General features: G+C 43.6%; 1 protein-coding gene across 3 annotated transcripts in view; it reads left to right on the top strand.

Annotated features, from left to right (window-relative positions):
• Inpp5b (inositol polyphosphate-5-phosphatase B) overlaps window positions 1-18,046 on the top strand; it is a 67,902-nt gene that overhangs the window by 38,031 nt on the left and 11,825 nt on the right. For all 3 annotated transcript variants that reach the window (XM_057784535.1, XM_057784534.1, XM_057784536.1), the window contains 8 exons: window positions 3,452-3,619; window positions 5,027-5,128; window positions 6,879-6,993; window positions 7,293-7,409; window positions 8,433-8,620; window positions 10,040-10,151; window positions 10,934-11,043; window positions 13,414-13,549. In XM_057784535.1, coding sequence (XP_057640518.1) covers window positions 3,452-3,619; window positions 5,027-5,128; window positions 6,879-6,993; window positions 7,293-7,409; window positions 8,433-8,620; window positions 10,040-10,151; window positions 10,934-11,043; window positions 13,414-13,549 — 1,048 coding nt within the window. The remainder of the gene's footprint in view (window positions 1-3,451; window positions 3,620-5,026; window positions 5,129-6,878; window positions 6,994-7,292; window positions 7,410-8,432; window positions 8,621-10,039; window positions 10,152-10,933; window positions 11,044-13,413; window positions 13,550-18,046) is intronic.

Here is an 18,046-nt window from a genome sequence, read left to right as displayed (position 1 = left end):
GTACTTTACTGTTTTAGAGCTGAGGAGATTCAGGTGAGGAAGTGATAAGTGGGTGGAGAGATGGCTCGGTAGTTAAGAGTACTGGCTGCTTTTACGGAGAACTCAGGTTTGATTCCCAGCAACCACATGGCTCCAGGGGTCTGATGCTCTCTTCTGGGAATTGTGCTCACGTATACATATCCTTAGGGAGACATGCACATACTTAAAAATAATAAAATATATCTTAAAAAAAAAAAAAGAAGAGAAAGATGCCGAGCAGCGGTGGCACATATCGTTAATCCCAGTACTTAGGAGAGACAGAAGCAGGAGTAGCTCTGTGAGTTCGAGGCCAGCTTGATCTACAGAGTGAGTTCCAAGACAGCCAGGGCAACACAGAGAAACCCTGTCTCAAAAAAAAAAAAAAAAAATTAAAAGAAAGAAAGAAAGAAAGAAAGAATAGAGACTACATAGGTTGGTAGAGGGATGACTCAGTAGACAAAGCATTGTCTCACTAATCTGAGTTCAGATTCCCAGAACCTGTGTTAATTTTTTTTTAATAAGGCATTCGAACTTGAACTTGTAAGCACTCTAACACTCTTTCAGAGATTTAGAAAATGTTTTGGAGAGATATTTTGGCAGTGTAGAGCACTTACTGTGCTATTGTGAGAGCCAGAGTCCAGATCTCAAGACCTGAGTAACCAACCAGCTATTCAGTGAACACCTTTTTTTCTGAGACAGGGTTTCTCTGTAGCTTTGGTGCCTGTCCTGGAACTAGCTCTTGTAGACCAGGGTGGCCTCAAACTCACAGTAGTGAAAACATTTGTAATCCAGGTCCCAGGACAGGAAGGAGGATGGGGCACGGAAACAGGAGGATTACTGGAACTTGCTGCCTTCTACCCCAGTTTAGCAAACAGGAGCCCTAGGTTCAGGGAGAAAGCTATTCCAGCCTGCCTGAGGGCCTAGAGATGGAGAGGAGGAACAGTGCCCTCTTCTGGCCATGTGTGCATACAAACAGATGATTTAAAAAAATTTAAACCTGCCAAAGGTGGCTCACTCCTTTAATCCTGGGGTGGGCAGAGGCAGGTGGAGCTTCGTGATTTACAGGCCATTCCTCCATACAGCAAAATTCTGTTTTGAAAAAACAAGGAAAAATAAAGGAAACTGAAAATGTTTTATTCCCCCTCACATTCTTTTTACACTTTCCTGACTTGGAAAACACTTATTTTTTCTTTATCTCTCTCCCATCATGTACATTGTATTTAGTGTGTTTTCTAAGTGCCTCCCACTGATGGTAGAATCATATGGTCAAGATAAAATACATTTTGGTCAGTATTTTAGTTACACCTTAAGCAACAATGAGAAACCCCCAAATTTGAATGTATTCAGAAATCCACCATTCTCAAAACATTTTGGTATCTATGTTATATATTCTTTTTTTTTTTTTAAATATTTATTTATTATGTATACAATGGTATGCCGAAGGCCAGAAGAGGGCACTAGACCCCATTACAGATGGTTGTGAGCCACCATGTGGTTGTTGGGAATTGAACTCAGGACCTTTGGAAGAGCAGGCAATGCTCTTAACCACTGAGCCATCTCTCCAGCCCTATATATTCTTTTTTTATTTTTTATTTTTTATTTTTTATTTTTGAGACAGGGTTTCTCCGTAGCTTTTTTTGGTTCCTGTCCCGGAACTAGCTCTTCTAGACCAGGCTGGCCTCGAACTCACAGAGTTCTGAACTCACAGAACTCTGCCTCCCAAGTGCTGGGATTAAAAGTGTGCATGTCTATGCCCCACTTTAAGACTTTTTTTAAGGATTTATTTTATGTGAATGAGTGTTTTGTCTGTGTGTATGTGTGTATGTGCCACACATGTATCTGATGCCCTCAGGTTAGAAGACAGAACCATTATCTGGAACTGGAGTTACAGACAGTTGTGAGCCATAACTGAACTTGGTTTCTCTACAAGAGCAACAGGTGCTCTTAACCTCTGAGCCATCTCCCCAGTCACACCCCCATCCTTATTTTTCTTGAGACAGGGTCTCTATGTAGCCCTGGCTATCCTAGACTATCCTAGATGGCCTTGAACTCAGAGGTCTGCCTGCCTCTGGCTTCCCAGTGCTGAGATTAATGTGCACCAACCACCATGCTGTATACATAACCATAACCGTAGCTGATATATAAGTAACGGTGGTGCTATACTCATGTGTTATCTTAGTCAGTGTTCTGTTGTGAAGAGACACCGTGACTGCAGCAACTGTTAGGGAGGAAAGCATTTAATTGGGGCTTGCTTACAGTTTCAGAGGTTTAGTCTTCTATCATCATGGTGGGGAGCATGACAGCATGCAGACTGGAGCAGTAGCTGAGACTTACATCCTGATCCTTAGGCAGCAGGAAGAGAGCTTGGACCTGGCGTGGGCTTTTGAAACCTCAAAGCCCACCTCCAGTGTTATACTCCTCCAACAAGGCCACACCCACTCCAACAAAGCCACACCTTCTCCAACAAAACCACACCTAATCCTTCTAATCCTTTCACATAGTGCCATTCCCTGGTAAGTAATTAAACATTCAAATATATGAGCCTGTGGGGGCTGTTCTTATTCAAACTGCCACACTTGTCATTTAGTCAGTGCTGGGAATGGCTTCAAGAGCCTTATATACTTTAGTTCACTAAGGCATCTTCAGCGAGTTTCTTTGGGTATAACATAGGACCCTGGTAAATGAATATGTCTTGTTTTTCTTATGTTAACCCTTGAAATATAAATAAGATCATCACTTAAAAAAAAGGCAATGGAAATTTAGACTGCACTATTATATAGTATTATACTTTTTTTAAAAAGATTTATTTATTATGTATATAGTATTCTGCCTGCATGTGTCCTTGCAGACCAGAAGAGGGCACCAGATTTTATTACATGTGATTGTGAGCCACCATGTGGTTGCTGGGAATTGAACTCAGGACCTCTGGAAGAACAGTTAGTGCTCTTAACCTCTGAGCCATCTCTCCACCCTTCCATTGCCTTTTTATTTTGGCTTATTCCAAGGGGTGCAGAGGACCTTACATTCTTGCTCTCTGAGGTACAGAAGTGCAGAAAGATTGCTGTCACATCTGAGTTCCAGTCCCTCCAACAGGAAATCTACTTTTGTAGTGCTAGGGCTTGAACTCAGGGCCTTGTGCATACGAGTGCTCTGCCTACTGAGCTTTGTCCCTAGTCTTCCTTCTTTTTTCATTTAAGATCCCTTTGTGACCTAGGATTCTATGAATATATTATCAGAAAAAAATCTCTAGACCAATATACTGTGCAATTGACATATCAGTTTACTTAATCTCTCACTTGTTACTAGCAATAAATTTAACTTGAACTCCTTTATTCTTCTGTGATACAGGCACTAATGTGTGGGAACATCTCGCTTTATATTTCTTTTCCATGTCAGACTCAAAATGTGATTAAAATGCTTTTTATTTTTCCAGACAGAATAAATCTAAGTCTGAAATTACTGACATGGTTCGCTCCTCCACAATCACGGTATCAGACAAGGCTCACATTTTATCCATGCAGAAGTTTGGACTGCGAGACACAATCGTGAAATCACATCTGGTGCAGAAGGAAGAGGATTATACCTACATCCAGAACTTCAGGTAGCTAACTAGGTTCTCACAGTTTTCTTTGGAGACGGGGTGCCACTGTATAGTCCTGACTGGCCTGGGACTTGTTGTGTAGACCAGGCTGGCTTCAAACTCACAGAGAACCCCCTGCCTCTGTTTATGGAATGTTGAGGTTTTTAAGATGTACATCAATGGTTTTTCAAGGCAAAATGACCATTCTGCTCTCTGGAATTTAAGCATCTGCCTCACAAACCTTAGATTTGGAAGGAAATTATTCTGTTTGATGTTTTTCCTTTTCAAAAAGTATCATTGCATTCCCTTTTTGAGGGGGTATAGGGGAGGGTATGTCTCCCTATCTTATACAGCTTGCTTTAGAACTTAAAGAGTCAAATCATCCTCCTGACTCAGCTGTACAAATGCAGGGTTGGAGATACATGCCACTGTGCCCATTCTGGTTGCTCTTCATGGGCAGATGTCTGAACACGCCGTGTCTCCTCTGAGCAGGCTCTGTGGTTGATAAGTTGAGTGGCACAGCTCTCTGGTGGCTGCAGAGATATTTACAGGGATAAATGAGTCCAGAACAAAGAGTGGTACCCGAGTCTCGAGTACCTGCCTGAGGCTTTCTATTCCCGTGGTCACTCCAGGCCTTTGAAGAAAGCCATTGAAAATGAAACTTGTTGACGTTCAGTAATCCCGTTAGCTGGGCTCTCTGAACATTAAATGAGTGAAGCTTTTAGAGTTCTGCTGGAGCTTTAAAACTCATTGCCCTGGGACCATTGTTTCTAGGTGAAGACATGACCTCTGGTCGCTCCTGACACTTTCTTGTCATTTTACCATCTTTTTCCTTTCAGTGGCTCCCACAGAACCAAGCCATTTTGTGGCTTGTGAGTCCACAATGGCTATTTAAGGAAAGGAGAAATGTTCAGAGAAGGCTGGACTGCGTGCTTATTTGTTTGTGTGTTTGAGATAGTGTCTCACAATGTAGCCATGTCTGCCGTAAACTCAGTTTGCAGCCCAGGCTGGTCTTGAACTCATAGCCGTCTTCCTTCCTTGCTGTCTCAAGTGCTGGAATTACAAGCATGTGCCACCACACCTGGCTCAGAGAAGACCTATACTGTTTTCAGTCATCACAGAGGCAGACTGTTAGTCACCCATTGGTGCCATAATTATTGGAGATTAAATAGAACATTTCTTTATGTGTTTTCTTGTTTGTTTTTTGAGACAAGGTTTCTCTGTATAGCCTTGACTGTCCTCTAGCTCTGTACACCAGGCTGCCCTGAAACTTACAGAGATCCGCCTTCATCTGCCTCACAAGCGCTGTGACTAAAGGTGTGTGCCACCACTGCCAGGCCATCTCTTATGTCTTAAGATACCATTTCACAGAGACTGAACCCCAGACTTACTGTTTCTAGATCACTGATTGAGTCTCTTTGGTGACAGGTTTTTTGTGGGTACATACAATGTGAATGGACAGTCTCCCAAAGAATGCCTCCGGCCCTGGCTGAGCCACAGCACCCAGGCCCCAGATGTGTACTGTGTGGGGTGAGTGCTCCTCCTCTGTTGTTCCCAGTTCTTAAGAATAGAGAGGCACGCTGATGGAGTGGGGACGTGAACTGAGCTGAGTCTTCATAGCAGGTGAAGGGATGGAAATATGAGCTCAGCTCAGGGACAGCTGCTTCTCAGTTTGCTCTTCTTCCTGATAAACAGAGGTCTGGCCGTGTACTGTGCTTGGTATTTAAATGCTAATATTAATTTAGCATAACCTTCTGTTAAAAACTGGTGTGTCATTACTTGACATTCAACACATTTTTGGTCACAAAGCAAAAAATAGTTTTGCCAGGAAAGGAAGGTTTCCTAAAGTCTCATCAGTCAGTCAGTTTTGTGTATGTGTGTGTGCTTGCATTTGTACGAAATCTAGAGGACAATCTGTTATTCCTTAGCACATGTGCGCGCGCGTGCATGTGTGCGCATGTGTGTGTGTGCATGCATTTGTATGGGAGCCAGAGGACAATCTGTTGTTCCTTAGTACACGTGCGTGTGTGTGTGTGTGTACACATACATGACAGACAGACAGACAAGGGTTCTCTCTAGTCTGGGGCCTTAGGGCTAGACTGACTGACCAGCAAGCCCCACGATCTGCCTACCCATTTCTGCCTCTCAGCCCTGGGTGTGGATCACCATGCCCTTCATTTTGTTTGTTTGTTTTTCTTTTTGAGGCAGAATATTTTTTTGTTTGTTTGTTTGTTTTTTGTTTTTTCCCTGAGACAGGGTTTCTCTGTGGCTTTGGAGCCTGTCCTGGAACTAGCTCTGTAGACCAGGCTGGTCTCAAACTCACAGAGATCCACCTGCCTCTGCCTCCCGAGTGCTGGGATTAAAGGCGTGCGCCACCATCGCCCGGTTTGAGGCAGAATCTTATTCTGTAGCTTTGGCTGGCAGAAGTTTCTATGTAGATCAGGTTGGCCTTGAAGTCACAGAGATCTGCATCCCACTGCCTTTGGAGTATTGGTAGTAATGGCATGAGCTACCATACCTGACCCTATGTTTGGCATTTTTTTTTTTTTAAACATGGATTCTGGGGCTCAAACTCAGACCCTGTGCTTGTAGGGCAAACACTTTACTGACCGAATCATCTTCCAAGCCCCTTGTTTTATAGTTTTGAGAAAAGGTTTTACTATGTAGACTGGTTTAGAGCTTGCTGTGTGGACCAGGCTGTCCTCAGACTTGTAGCACCTTTCCTGCCTTTGCTATTCAGGTGCTGGCTTTACAGGTGTGCACCATCATGCTTGGGTTGGTTTGCCATGCAGTGGGTTGAACGCAGGCCACTAAAAGGTGTGAGGCAAGTGCTCTCTGACTGAGCCCCACACTCAGCCTAAGCGTTAATTTCCTCACTATCCTCTCATCGCAGTTCAGGGTAAGGCTAGAGAGAGGGGCAGCTAGAGAAACCCGAAAGATGTATTGGAAAGAGCTAGAACTTGGGATTTCTATAGACCAAACAAAACCAAACCAAAAAATAGATCTTAATTTGAACTCCAATTTGCCACTTAATCCTTATTGACCTAACGATTCTGGATGTAAAAGTGGGGGGCGGGTGCTTCCAACTATTTCAGTGGCTAGGTCATAGGGAGGAAGTGAGCTCATCTTCAGAGACGCACCTGGGAAATCCCATGACATTCAGTTCTCTGGATCTGTTTGTTTTTAGCCCCTCTGGAGGGTCCCCCAGTTCAGCTAGAAAGCTGAGCACCTGAGCAGACTTGGGGTGTATTCCCTGGTTCACTGTTGCCTCTCTGCATAGGTTCCAGGAGCTAGATCTGAGTAAAGAAGCCTTCTTCTTTCATGATACCCCAAAGGAGGAAGAGTGGTTTAAGGCCGTGTCAGAGAGCCTTCACCCAGGTGGCAAGTACGCAAAGGTAAGGGGCAGCTGGGGAGGTCGTCACTTTCCGTATCCTCCAAGGGAAGCCTGAGGTAAACGCTCAGCTTTTTGGTGAACTTTCAGTGGGAACCGTCCCTAGTCAGCCTCATTTCCCCAGAGGGCCTGTTTGAGTAGAAAGACGCAGGGTCCTGGCACTTGTAAGTAGTTTAGGGGATTGTGTAGCTTGCTCACCTTGTCTCCTGGCCTGGAGGAGGAGGTATGCTAGTGTTTCAGCCAACTCCCACACCACATTTCCCTTGGGGTTTCTGGTTTCCAGCATTGGGCTCTGTGTTGCAGGTGAAGCTCATCCGACTGGTTGGGATCATGCTGCTGCTGTACGTCAAACAGGAACACGCAGCGTATATCTCGGAAGTGGGAGCCGAGACTGTGGGGACAGGAATCATGGGGAGAATGGTGAGTTGTAGCACGAAATTAATTGCTCTTAATAATAAAAATCAAGAGTTAGCCATCAGGGTGAAAGCTGAAGGATCAGAGAAGCAGAGCAGCCAGCCACTAGAGTTCTTACCTCTACCAATGCTCAGACTGAAGGGGCGATCCTGTCCCCAGACTGCCCTGCTTTCCTGTCTCCTCTCCCCTTATATTCCTCTCTCCCCACTCAGCCATATCACTCCTGTCTCTGCCTCTAGGATAAAGGCCTGTGATCCCAAATGCCAAATCACCTTTGTGTGAACTGTTTCTCTTTTAAACTGGATCAGTTTTGTGTAGCCCAGGGTGGCCTTGAACTCACAGAGCTCCATTTGTCTCCCTAGTCCTGGGATTAAAGGTGTGTGCCACCACTGCCTGGCCTCTAGTGGCTTAGCTCTGCACTCTGATCTTCAGGCAAGCTTTATTTGTTAAAATACAAACAAAATATCACCACAGTGAGTCCTTGGTATGTATGTTTTTCACATTGAGGACCTTGATTCCTAATGCTTTGACTCAGCCTCTCAGGATGAGGAACAATACAAACCCACCTGAGATGCTGCTGTTACAGAACAAGCTGTACACATGGACAGGACTGGACTGAGCAGACAACTTAGAAATCCAGCTGATGCATTTCTCTATCCTGGTAGTTACTCAGTGCCGGAGCCTCTGGTTGATCTGCCTATAGTGTAGTATGGTACAGAAACTGTTTTGGCCACCTAGGAAAACAGGGTCCTGTTCTTCTTGAGGCTCCTAGAGTCCTGCCCTAAGATCCCTCTGCAGAAGCTGAGCTGGACATTTGACTGGCTCACTAGTGATACAGAGAAAAGAATAGAAGGTTGAGGGAGACAGACTCAGACCTGAGCTTTCTGTAATGTCTAGTCATTTTGCTTGGGGAATTTGTATTCTTATCTGTAAGATATAGATAGTAACCCCATAAGGCCATTATGAAAGCAAAGACGAAATATGTGAAAATTAGAAGGTTTAAATGACCGAGGAGGGTCTTTCTTCTAGGGTAACAAAGGAGGAGTGGCAATCCGGTTCCAGCTGCACAACACGAGCATCTGCGTTGTAAATTCCCACTTGGCCGCCCACATAGAAGAGTACGAGAGGAGGAACCAGGACTACAAAGATATTTGTTCTCGAATGCAGTTCTCTCAAGTGGACCCAAGCCTCCCCCCTCTTACCATTAGCAAGCACGAGTGAGTTTAAGTTTTTTCCCTCCTCAGTTCCCTTGTGACAGCTAGGCTCTGGGTTTTCCACCACGCTAGAGGTGAATGCTAGGGACTGGGTATCTGCCAGCTCTTACTTGTCTCTTGGAAATTCTTGGCTTTCTAACTCACCATCTGGAAGACCCGTAAAAGCACTGTCAAGCATTCCCTGTCTCTGGAGGGACATGGGGTTTACTTGTCAGAAAGCTTGCATCTTGCACACAGCTTGGAGTACTGCTTGAAGTTTCCTAGTCTGTCCTTCCAGAGCTGGTGCAGTTGAGAGTCTGGCCTGTGCTTGTTGCCTACACTTGCTCATTCCTTCTTGATTCTACTTGTCAGAACCATAGTTGCAACTGCACAGAGCATATTGTACCAGTTTTTGTTCATTCTCTGTATTTCATTAATCTCCAAAACTTGCAATTTTGTTTGATTTCAAAGCCTTGGAATTTCAGACTTTGTGGTCACAATTGAAATTTATGAATCTTATTTATAAAGAAGAGGAAGCCACTGGGGTCCTGTCCAAATCTGTGGAACTGTCTCTGGCTGACTGGAGGGCCGTTCTTCTCCAGGGTCCCTCGTAGGGAGCATGTCTCCTCCTTTGTGAGGCTGCAGCTGGAATGGCTTTTTGTCTGCTTTTAGCCTAAGGATGCATTTGTTGGGGGAGGGGGCACGCTGCGAGGTAGATTATATAGTGATATGGTTGTTGGCTTCAGGTAGTGCAGTACTTGACTTCATGGCATCTCTGAGACCATCAGGGAGCAGCAGCAAGTGTAATGAACCACGTGACACAGCTCTTCCCAGGAGTGCAGAGTAAGCCAGTGAGTGGTGGGCAATCCTGGCCTTGCTATTAAATGTGAGCTTTGCTTCAGGCAATTCTCCCTTGGAAAATGCCAAGATTGTGTTTGTGGGCTGGAATGTAACAGGGGTGCCTAAGTGACTGGTGGGATTTATACTTCTTCTTGATCTTTTTTTAAACCACTTCTTGCTATTCAATAAACAACTATCTTGCTTTTAGATTTTTTTGTTTTGTTTGTTTGTCTGAATATTTTGTCCACTATATAACCAAGCTAGTTTTTGACTGGCTATACTCCTGTATCAGCCTCCTGAGTGCTAGGATTACTGGCATGTGTCATGACACCAGCAAACAGGCATTGATTGCTTTTAGGTCTTATGAGTCTGTCTTTTCAATTGTACCTGAATAAAACAGTCAAGAACTCCAGGCCGTTTAAGATGAGCGTGGGCCAAGACAATAGAACCAGCAGTGCGTTAGACATGTTAGACATGGGCGGGAAGGAAAATTCTGCCACAGCTAAGTTTTAGTCTCGCCCTGGGTCTTGTGTCTGATGCGGTCTGGATAGGGAGGGGTAAGCCTCCCCTAAACCCTGCCACCTTTGTGCTCTGTCCTCACAGTGTGATCTTGTGGCTGGGGGATCTCAACTACAGAATAGAAGAGCTGGATGTGGAAAAGGTGAAAGCGCTCATCGAAGAGAAGGCCTTTCAAACTCTGTATGCATATGACCAGGTACAGACGCCACGCTGTGTCCTCCTCAGACAGCTGCTCCTCCACTGTGAGAGCACAGAGCCCAGTTTCTCCTTCCCTAGCCTGGAGGCTTCCCTAGGGGCCCATGTCCTCTGCTGCCTGCATTCCATCTGCATTCCTTTCTCTTGGCTTTGTCCCGGAAGCACTTTGTGTCCCTTAGAGTAAGAACACACTTTCTCATCCACTCAAGAGACCAGGAATTGGGGTCAAAGGGCCTTATGTTATTGGTTTTGTTTCTTCCTTCAGTAAAGAAACTGGTTGGTATATGTCTGGTGGTTTACTAATTCTCTTTAGAATGAGTTCGCTGCCCCTGCTTCCTCCTTGTTACCAGTTTTCTCCAGTGGGAGCGAACTTGCTCGGCTCTCTCTGTTTCCCACCGTCACTCATGGTCCTGTTGTTGTAGTACGCCTCTCGGAGGGCAACAGCCACTTCACAGGCTGCTCTCCTCGGTAGACTTGTCCAGGATGCTGGAGCCCTCTTTCTTTTCCACCTGAGCTCGTCTCCCCTTGACAACCTTGGCATCACTGGGTCTGAATCCTTCAATTGTTCCCTTTCCCTGCACAGAATAGTTGAATGAGAAGAATCTTAACTTAGCTGTTTCTCATCATGGAATCATTTCTTTGACCTGTGGAATAGAAATAGTTTTCTCATGGGTCCTTTCCCTTTGAGGTAGGGCTTGGGAAGTAGATTAATTTCATGGTTTACGCCAATCCCAGTTTTGACCTTTTATTCTGAGAGCTTTTCTCCCCCGTTCTTTTGCATAGCTGAACATCCAGGTGGCTGCTAAGACCGTCTTTGAAGGTTTCACAGAGGGCGAGCTCACCTTCCAGCCTACTTATAAGTATGATACTGGCTCTGACGACTGGGATACCAGGTGAGTCAGAGGTCACTTCCGGGGGCTAAGGAGATAGAAACCCAGGAATTCTGGAAAGCACTGACCCTTGTGGACCTGAAGAGGATAAGGTCCTTGTGACTCCATGTTTTCCACTGTGGCCAAGCATGTCCTCTCGGTATCTGCTCTCTAAGCCCATTTGTCTGTCCACATTATTTCTTCTGACTTAGGCATCATTCCACCATGAGTCTCGATACTGATTGACTTTCCTTTCCTTTTCTCCCTGCCTTTTTTTTTTTTTTTTTTTTTTTTGTCTTTTTGAGACAGGGTTTCTCTGAGTAGCCTGGGCTGTCTGTTGACCAGGCTGGCCTCAAACTCACAGAGATCCACCTGCCTCTACCTCCTGAGTGCTGGGATTAAAGACGTGCACCACCACTGCCCAGCTTTTTTTTCCTTTTTAAAAAGGTGTATTTATTTTTATTTTACATGTGTGAGTGTTTTTGTCTGTATATATGTATGTACGCTGCATGCTGACCTGGTGCCTGCAGAAGCCAGAAGAGGGGGCCAGATACCATGGAACTGGAGTTTTAACTCCAGCTGGTTGTAAGCCACTGTGGAGTCTTTTGTAAGAGCAGCAAGTGCTCTTAGCTGCTTAGTCATCTCTGTGCCCACCAATTGACTTTGAGCTTTGTTTAAGGTGATGTGATGATGATTCTAGCCAAAGCACTTGCTTGGTCTTAACTAGTTAATATTTCTTTTTTTTTTTTTTTTTTTAAATATTTATTTATTTATTTATTATGTATACAATATTCTGTCTGTGTGTATGTCTGCAGGCCAGAAGAAGGCACCAGACCTCATTACAGATGGTTGTGAGCCACCACGTGGTTGCCGGGAATTGAACTCAGGACCTTTGGAAGAGCAGGCAATGCTCTTAACCACTGAGCCATCTCTCCAGCCCCCTAGTTAATATTTCTTAATAGTGCTTACAGTATGCCAAATACTCCTGGATAAATTGGATTTGTATATCTCATTTTAACCTGTTAAGAACCTGTTGAGGAGGCTGGAGAGATGCTCAGTGGTTAAGAGCGCTGGCTGCTCCTCCTGAGGACCCAGTAATTCCTAGTACCCACATGGTAGCTCACATCTGCCTATAACTCCAGTTTCGGGGGACCTAACACCCATGGCAAAACACTAATGCTCATAAAAAATAAAAATATATGTTAAAAAAGAACATATTAAGGTAGATATGGTTTATTATGAGACTGGGAGAGTTCAAGAGCCTCTCAAACGTGCAAGTGGTAGAAACAGAATTTGAACTCAGGCAGAAGAAATTCACAGCCTGTTCCCTTAATCTTCTTTTATTTTTATTTTTTTTAATTTATTAGATTTTTAAAAAATAACAATCCAAGTTCCCACTTTCCTCCTCCCATTCCCTCCACATACCCTTCCACCCCATTCCCAACCAATCCTCAGAGAGGGTAAGGCACATTGCTTTGTGGAAGGTCTAAGGCCCTCCCTACTATATCTAGGCTGACACACACACACACACACACACACACACACACACACACACACACACAAAGAGAATAGGTTCCCAAAAAGCCAGTACATGCAGTAGGGATAAATTCTGGTGCCACTGCCAGTGGCCCCTCAGTCTGCCCCAGCCATTCAACTGTCCCACACATTCAGAGGGACTAGTTTGGTCCTATGCTTGTTCCTTTCCAGTCCGGCTGGAGTTGGTGAGCTCCCCTTAGGTCAGGTAGACTGTTTCAGTGGGTGTACCCATCATGGTCTTTTTTTTTTTTTCCTTTTTTTTTTCTCATTTTTTTAATTCTTTTTTAATTAAAATTTCCAACTGCTCCCCGTTTCCCATTTCCCTCCCCCTCCTCCCACATATTGCCCCCTCCCCCCGCTCCCCGCCATCATGGTCTTGACCTCCTTCCTCATACTCTCATTCCTCCCTCTCTTTAACTGAACTCTGGGAGCTCAGTTCAGTGCTCCGATGTGGGTCTCTGCCTCTGTTTCCATCAGTTACTGGATGAAGGTTCTATGGTGGTATTTAAGATATTCATCAGTCTAACTACAGGACAAGTCAAGATCGGGCCATTCACTTTCTTTCAAGGACTATAAAGTGTCTATTCTCCTGTTGCCGTTTCAGTTTTCTCTCCATCCCCACACAATGACATAGGGCAGGGACTCACTCTGGACAGTTTGCTGTTGGAGCTTTCATAGTTGCTGTAGATGATACCCACAGGGACACCTTGTTCCTCCCTGGCCTGATCATCCGCCATCTTAGATCTCCTGGCTGCAGGGACACGGAGGTTCTGCCTCATCACTCCTGCCTGAGCCATGGCACACACTAAGCAGGGGTCTGCTGTCTGTGAGCCTACCAGGGTGGACTTTGTATTTCAGTGAGAAGTGTCGTGCTCCTGCCTGGTGTGACCGAATCCTCTGGAAAGGAAAGAACATCTCTCAGCTGAGTTACCAGAGCCACATGGCCTTGAAGACCAGTGACCACAAGCCTGTCAGCTCGGTGTTTGACATTGGGGTAGGTGGGCAGCTTGTTTTTTTTTTTTTTTAATACCAGGACTGCTTTTTGTCTCTCTGACTCTCTGATCTTTTCCTCTTAGCCTTAAGGTAAGGAAGCTCTTTTTAAAATGTGTTTAATGTCCTGGAGAGATGGCTCAGATATTAAAAGTTCTTGCAGCTCTTCCAGAGGATTCAAGTTTGGTTCTTAGCACTCATATTGGGTTGCTTAGGACCACCTGAGCAGATGGATCCAGTTCCAGGGGGATCCAGTTGCCTCTGCAGGCATCATGTGAATATGGTACACAGACATACATACATGCAGGCAAAACACCGTCTTTTCAGGGTTACTATTGCTATGAGGAAACACCAGGACCAAAGCAACTTGGGGAGCAACAAGGATTCATTTGGCTTATGTTCTTCACTAAAGGAAGTCAAGACAGTAACTCCAACAGGGCAGAGCTGATGCAGAGGCCATGGAGGGTGCTGCTTGCTGGTTTTCTTCTCATAGCTTGCTCAGCCTGCTTTCTTATAGAACCCAGGACTAGCAGCCTAGAGGTGTTCCCAGCCCTATTGGGCTGGGCCTTCCCCCATCAATCACTAGTTAAGAAAACGTTCTACAGGCTTGCCTATAGCTCCATGTTTTTTTTTAATCTTCCAACAAGCTTTATTTATTATAGTATACACAAAATAATACATTTCCCTTTTTTTGTCTAAAATATAAAAGGTTGTAATTAATGTGAGAAAAGCTATATACAATAAGTACAATAACTATACACAATATATACAGACAGTAAGTACATCAACCCTGCCTACTTTATTAGCATTTGACAAATTCAGAGAAAATACACCATTATCTATCCTATCTTGGTGAGTGCAAAGTGTTGTACCTAATTCATATTCTATTCTATTCTAACGTGTATTACTGTACAAAACTATTTTTTGATATCTCTCAAACTTATATACTTTACATCTCTTTATTGAGCTTTTTTTTTTTTTTTTGGTTTTTTTTGAGACAGAGTTTCTCTGTAGCTTTGTTTATTGAGCTTCTTTTCGGCATCTACTAAACAAGGAAAACCATGACTATCTTGTCTACAACTCCCTCAGAGAACCAAGAAGGAAATAATGTTAACTGAGTAAGCAGGAAGTAGAAGCAAGTGACTTCCATAAAATATGAGAAAATACAGAAACCGCTGGCTGCCTGGATAGTCATCCAAATGTTCTCTGCAACATTGGAGCGTCTATCTTCAGCCTACAGGACTATAATACCTGATAGACTTCTGTGGAAGCAGGATATTCTGAAGGGCTATCCTGCCTAGTTTTGGCAAATTTTGGCAGCTTTTTCTTTTGTGTCCTGCTTGTCCAATTTGGACTCAGTAGCTGAGTCAAGGGCAGTGACTTCTTTTCTTGCCCAGTGGTTTACTTCTGCCACAAAGAAACTAGACTCCATGTGGAGTTTCTTTGATGTCCATCATCTTCTCCAACATAGATTGGTGCTGCCAAGAGTAGACATGTCTCAACATCATTAAAAAAAAACTATGTTATTAAAACATCTTAAATACCACATTCTGTGGATCTATGAAGTGTTTAAAGATGATCTGTCAATCTAAAATATCTGTTTGACCTTGGAAACATACCTAATATGACTACAAGTTTGATTGTAATAGGTAAATAACTACTAACCTACATTTCTTCATTATCCTAAATAGTTTAATACTAATTTTCAAGTACTATAAATTTGTATTACATTGTTAAATGAGTTGTATAGGTACACTACCTTGAATAAGATTAAAAATATATGTACAATATGTCCTAACAAAAGTAAACTAAAATTTGTATCAATATACAAAAGTTCCAAGCCAATGTAAAATATTTAAAACTAGTAGTTGCTTTTTTAGGCTTAAAAGCAGATTCAATAATTACCTTTTTATCCTATTTCTATATCACCCTTATTTCTCTTCAGAGTAGTTTCAATAATCTACTCTTTTATACTATCATGTCTGTATCTCCATTTATTCTTTTGAAAACAAGAACTCTGAATTTAATCACTATTTAGCTTTTTTCCTGACCATTAGCAATACCAACTTGTAACCAATCCTACAGCTCCATGTTATGGAGGAATTTTTTTAATGGAGGTTCCCTCCTCTTATATAACATTAGCTTGTGTCAAGTTGACATAAAACTAGCCAGTGCGCACTCATATACATAAAATAAAAATAAATACTTTTTTAAAAAGTACAATAAAATTTATGTGTAAAGTTAATTACTACTGCATTTATATACATCTGAATACTTCCACATACATGGGTGTTCCCTTTTGCCTCATGGACTTTGTTTATGCATTTGCAGTTGAGTGTGTCAGTATTCTGCATACAGCACACAGATATTCCCCCCTCCTTTTTTTTTCTTAAAAAAAGAGCTCGCATTATACACATTCTGTGATCATCTTTTGACTTCATTGAAAATGTTTTGGGGCAGGAGAATGTAGCTCATTTGGTGCAAAGCTTGCCTGGTGTGCATGAGCTGCTGTACTCAGTTCCCAGAACTACACAAACCGGATATGGCGACACATTTTTGTGACCCAGCACACAGAAGGCGGAGATCGGAAGATCTGGGGTTCGGGGTCATCCTTGGCTACACCTGGTGCAGTAGAGACTATCCTTCATGTGCAGTTTTATTGTTCTTTTTTGTTTGTTTTTGTTTTTTGAGATGGTGTCTCTGTATAGCCCTGACTCCTGGTACTCACTCTGTAGACCAGGCTGGTTTAAACTCATAGAGTTCCTCCTGTCTCTGCCTCCTAAATGCTGGGATTAAAGGCATGTACCACCACCGCCTGGCTCATGTGCATTTTTTTTATGTCTGTATTTGAGTATTTCTGTAGACTGAAATTCATTCTCTTTCTCTCTTTCTGGTTTTCTCTTTGTTTGTTTGTTGATACAGGGTTTCTCCGTGTAACCCTAACCCTGGCTGTCATGGAACTCCCTCTGTAGACCATGCTGGCCTCAAACTCACAGATCCACCGGCCTCTGCTTCCCCAGTGTGGGATTAGAGGTATGCTCTACTACTGCCTGTCTTAGACTGAAGTTCTCAGTGGTGACATCAGTAGTTCAAGGAGAATTCTACTTTAGCAGGGTGGTGGTGCAGGCAATAGTTTGAGCTATTTAGAGAGCTATAACAGGATTGCTGGAGCCCAGGGTTTTGAGACCAGTTTGGCAAACATAGCATGACTCTGTGTGTGTGTGTGTGTACATTTTTTTTTTAATTTATTAGTTTATAAGAGGGGGTGCAGTAATGTATGTGAAGGGACACAGTAAAGAAATTCCCTACGGGACTGCTCCATTATTTTAATGTGAATAAGAGAGAGAAAATATCTAAAGGCATCTGGAGGAGTCCAGAGCAGAGGGAAAGAAGACAGCATTGCCTGGCCTAGGAAGTGGGAGAGAATAGTGGAGATAGATTGGAAGGGAGAGAGAATAGAGCACAGCAGTCAAGAGGCTAGCACGAGCTAGAGACAGTGGGGAGAAAGAGAACAGTGGAGAAGAGTGGGTTATACAGGAAGGATGAGTAGCTGGAGGAGGGAAAGACCAACAGACTGTTGTGGACTTTGAAAACCTAACCTGTACTTGTGACACAGAAGGAGCCTGGAGGTCAGTCTGGGTTTTGATATGCTGATAGGTTCACAGATAGTCTTTGCACGCCCCTTCTGTCAGAGGCAAGGGAAATGGCTAATTTTGGTAGATGGGAACTGGTTTTATTAGTTCCTGAGGAATGCTTTTATCTAACTGGAATTCCTCTACAGTCCAGTTTGAGCTCATTTCTAGATACGTGGATTGCCTAAGACCTTCTAGTTAGTGCTTGCTCATTTATTAGTGTCTACTCCCAACAGCTTTTACCATTTCAAAAGACTTATTTATTTATGCATTTATTTATTACTGCCTACATGCTTGGTGCTCCTAGAGACTAGGAGAAGGCACATGTTTTGTCTGCATACATGTATATGCATGGCCTACATGCTTGGTGCTTCCAGAGGTCAGGAGAAGGCATGAACACCCTGGAACTAGAGTTACAGATGGTTGTGAGCCACTATACTAGTGTAGTAAATTGGGTCCTCTCTAAGAGCAGTCTGTGCTCTGAACCGCTGAACCATTTTTCCAGTTCCAGTTCGTATTGTTTTATACTTCCACCAGCTACAGATGAGCTTGCTTTCCCTTAACTTAGGCAATATATTTTTAATTTATTTTATGAACATTGGCATTCTGCCTGCATGCATGTCTATCTGTGTGAGGTTGTCAGATCCCCTGGAATTGGAGTTACAGACAGTTGTGAGCTGCCATGTGGGTGCTGAGAACTGAACCTGGGTCTTCTGTAAGAGTAGCCAGTGCTCTTAACTGCTGAGCCATCTCTCCAGCCCCGCCAATAATATTTAAAAATCTTTTTAGTCAATACAATGAGAAGAGAGAGAGAGCATTTGTTTTAGGTCGCAGCTTCCTGACCCTACTGAAGTTAGACCATCCAGTAC

Source organism: Chionomys nivalis, chromosome 11 (genome assembly GCF_950005125.1).
Source record: "Chionomys nivalis chromosome 11, mChiNiv1.1, whole genome shotgun sequence".
Classification (NCBI taxonomy): Eukaryota; Metazoa; Chordata; class Mammalia; order Rodentia; family Cricetidae; genus Chionomys; species Chionomys nivalis.
Note: the sequence above shows the minus strand (reverse complement) of the source record. Positions and strands in the feature narration are given on the sequence as shown.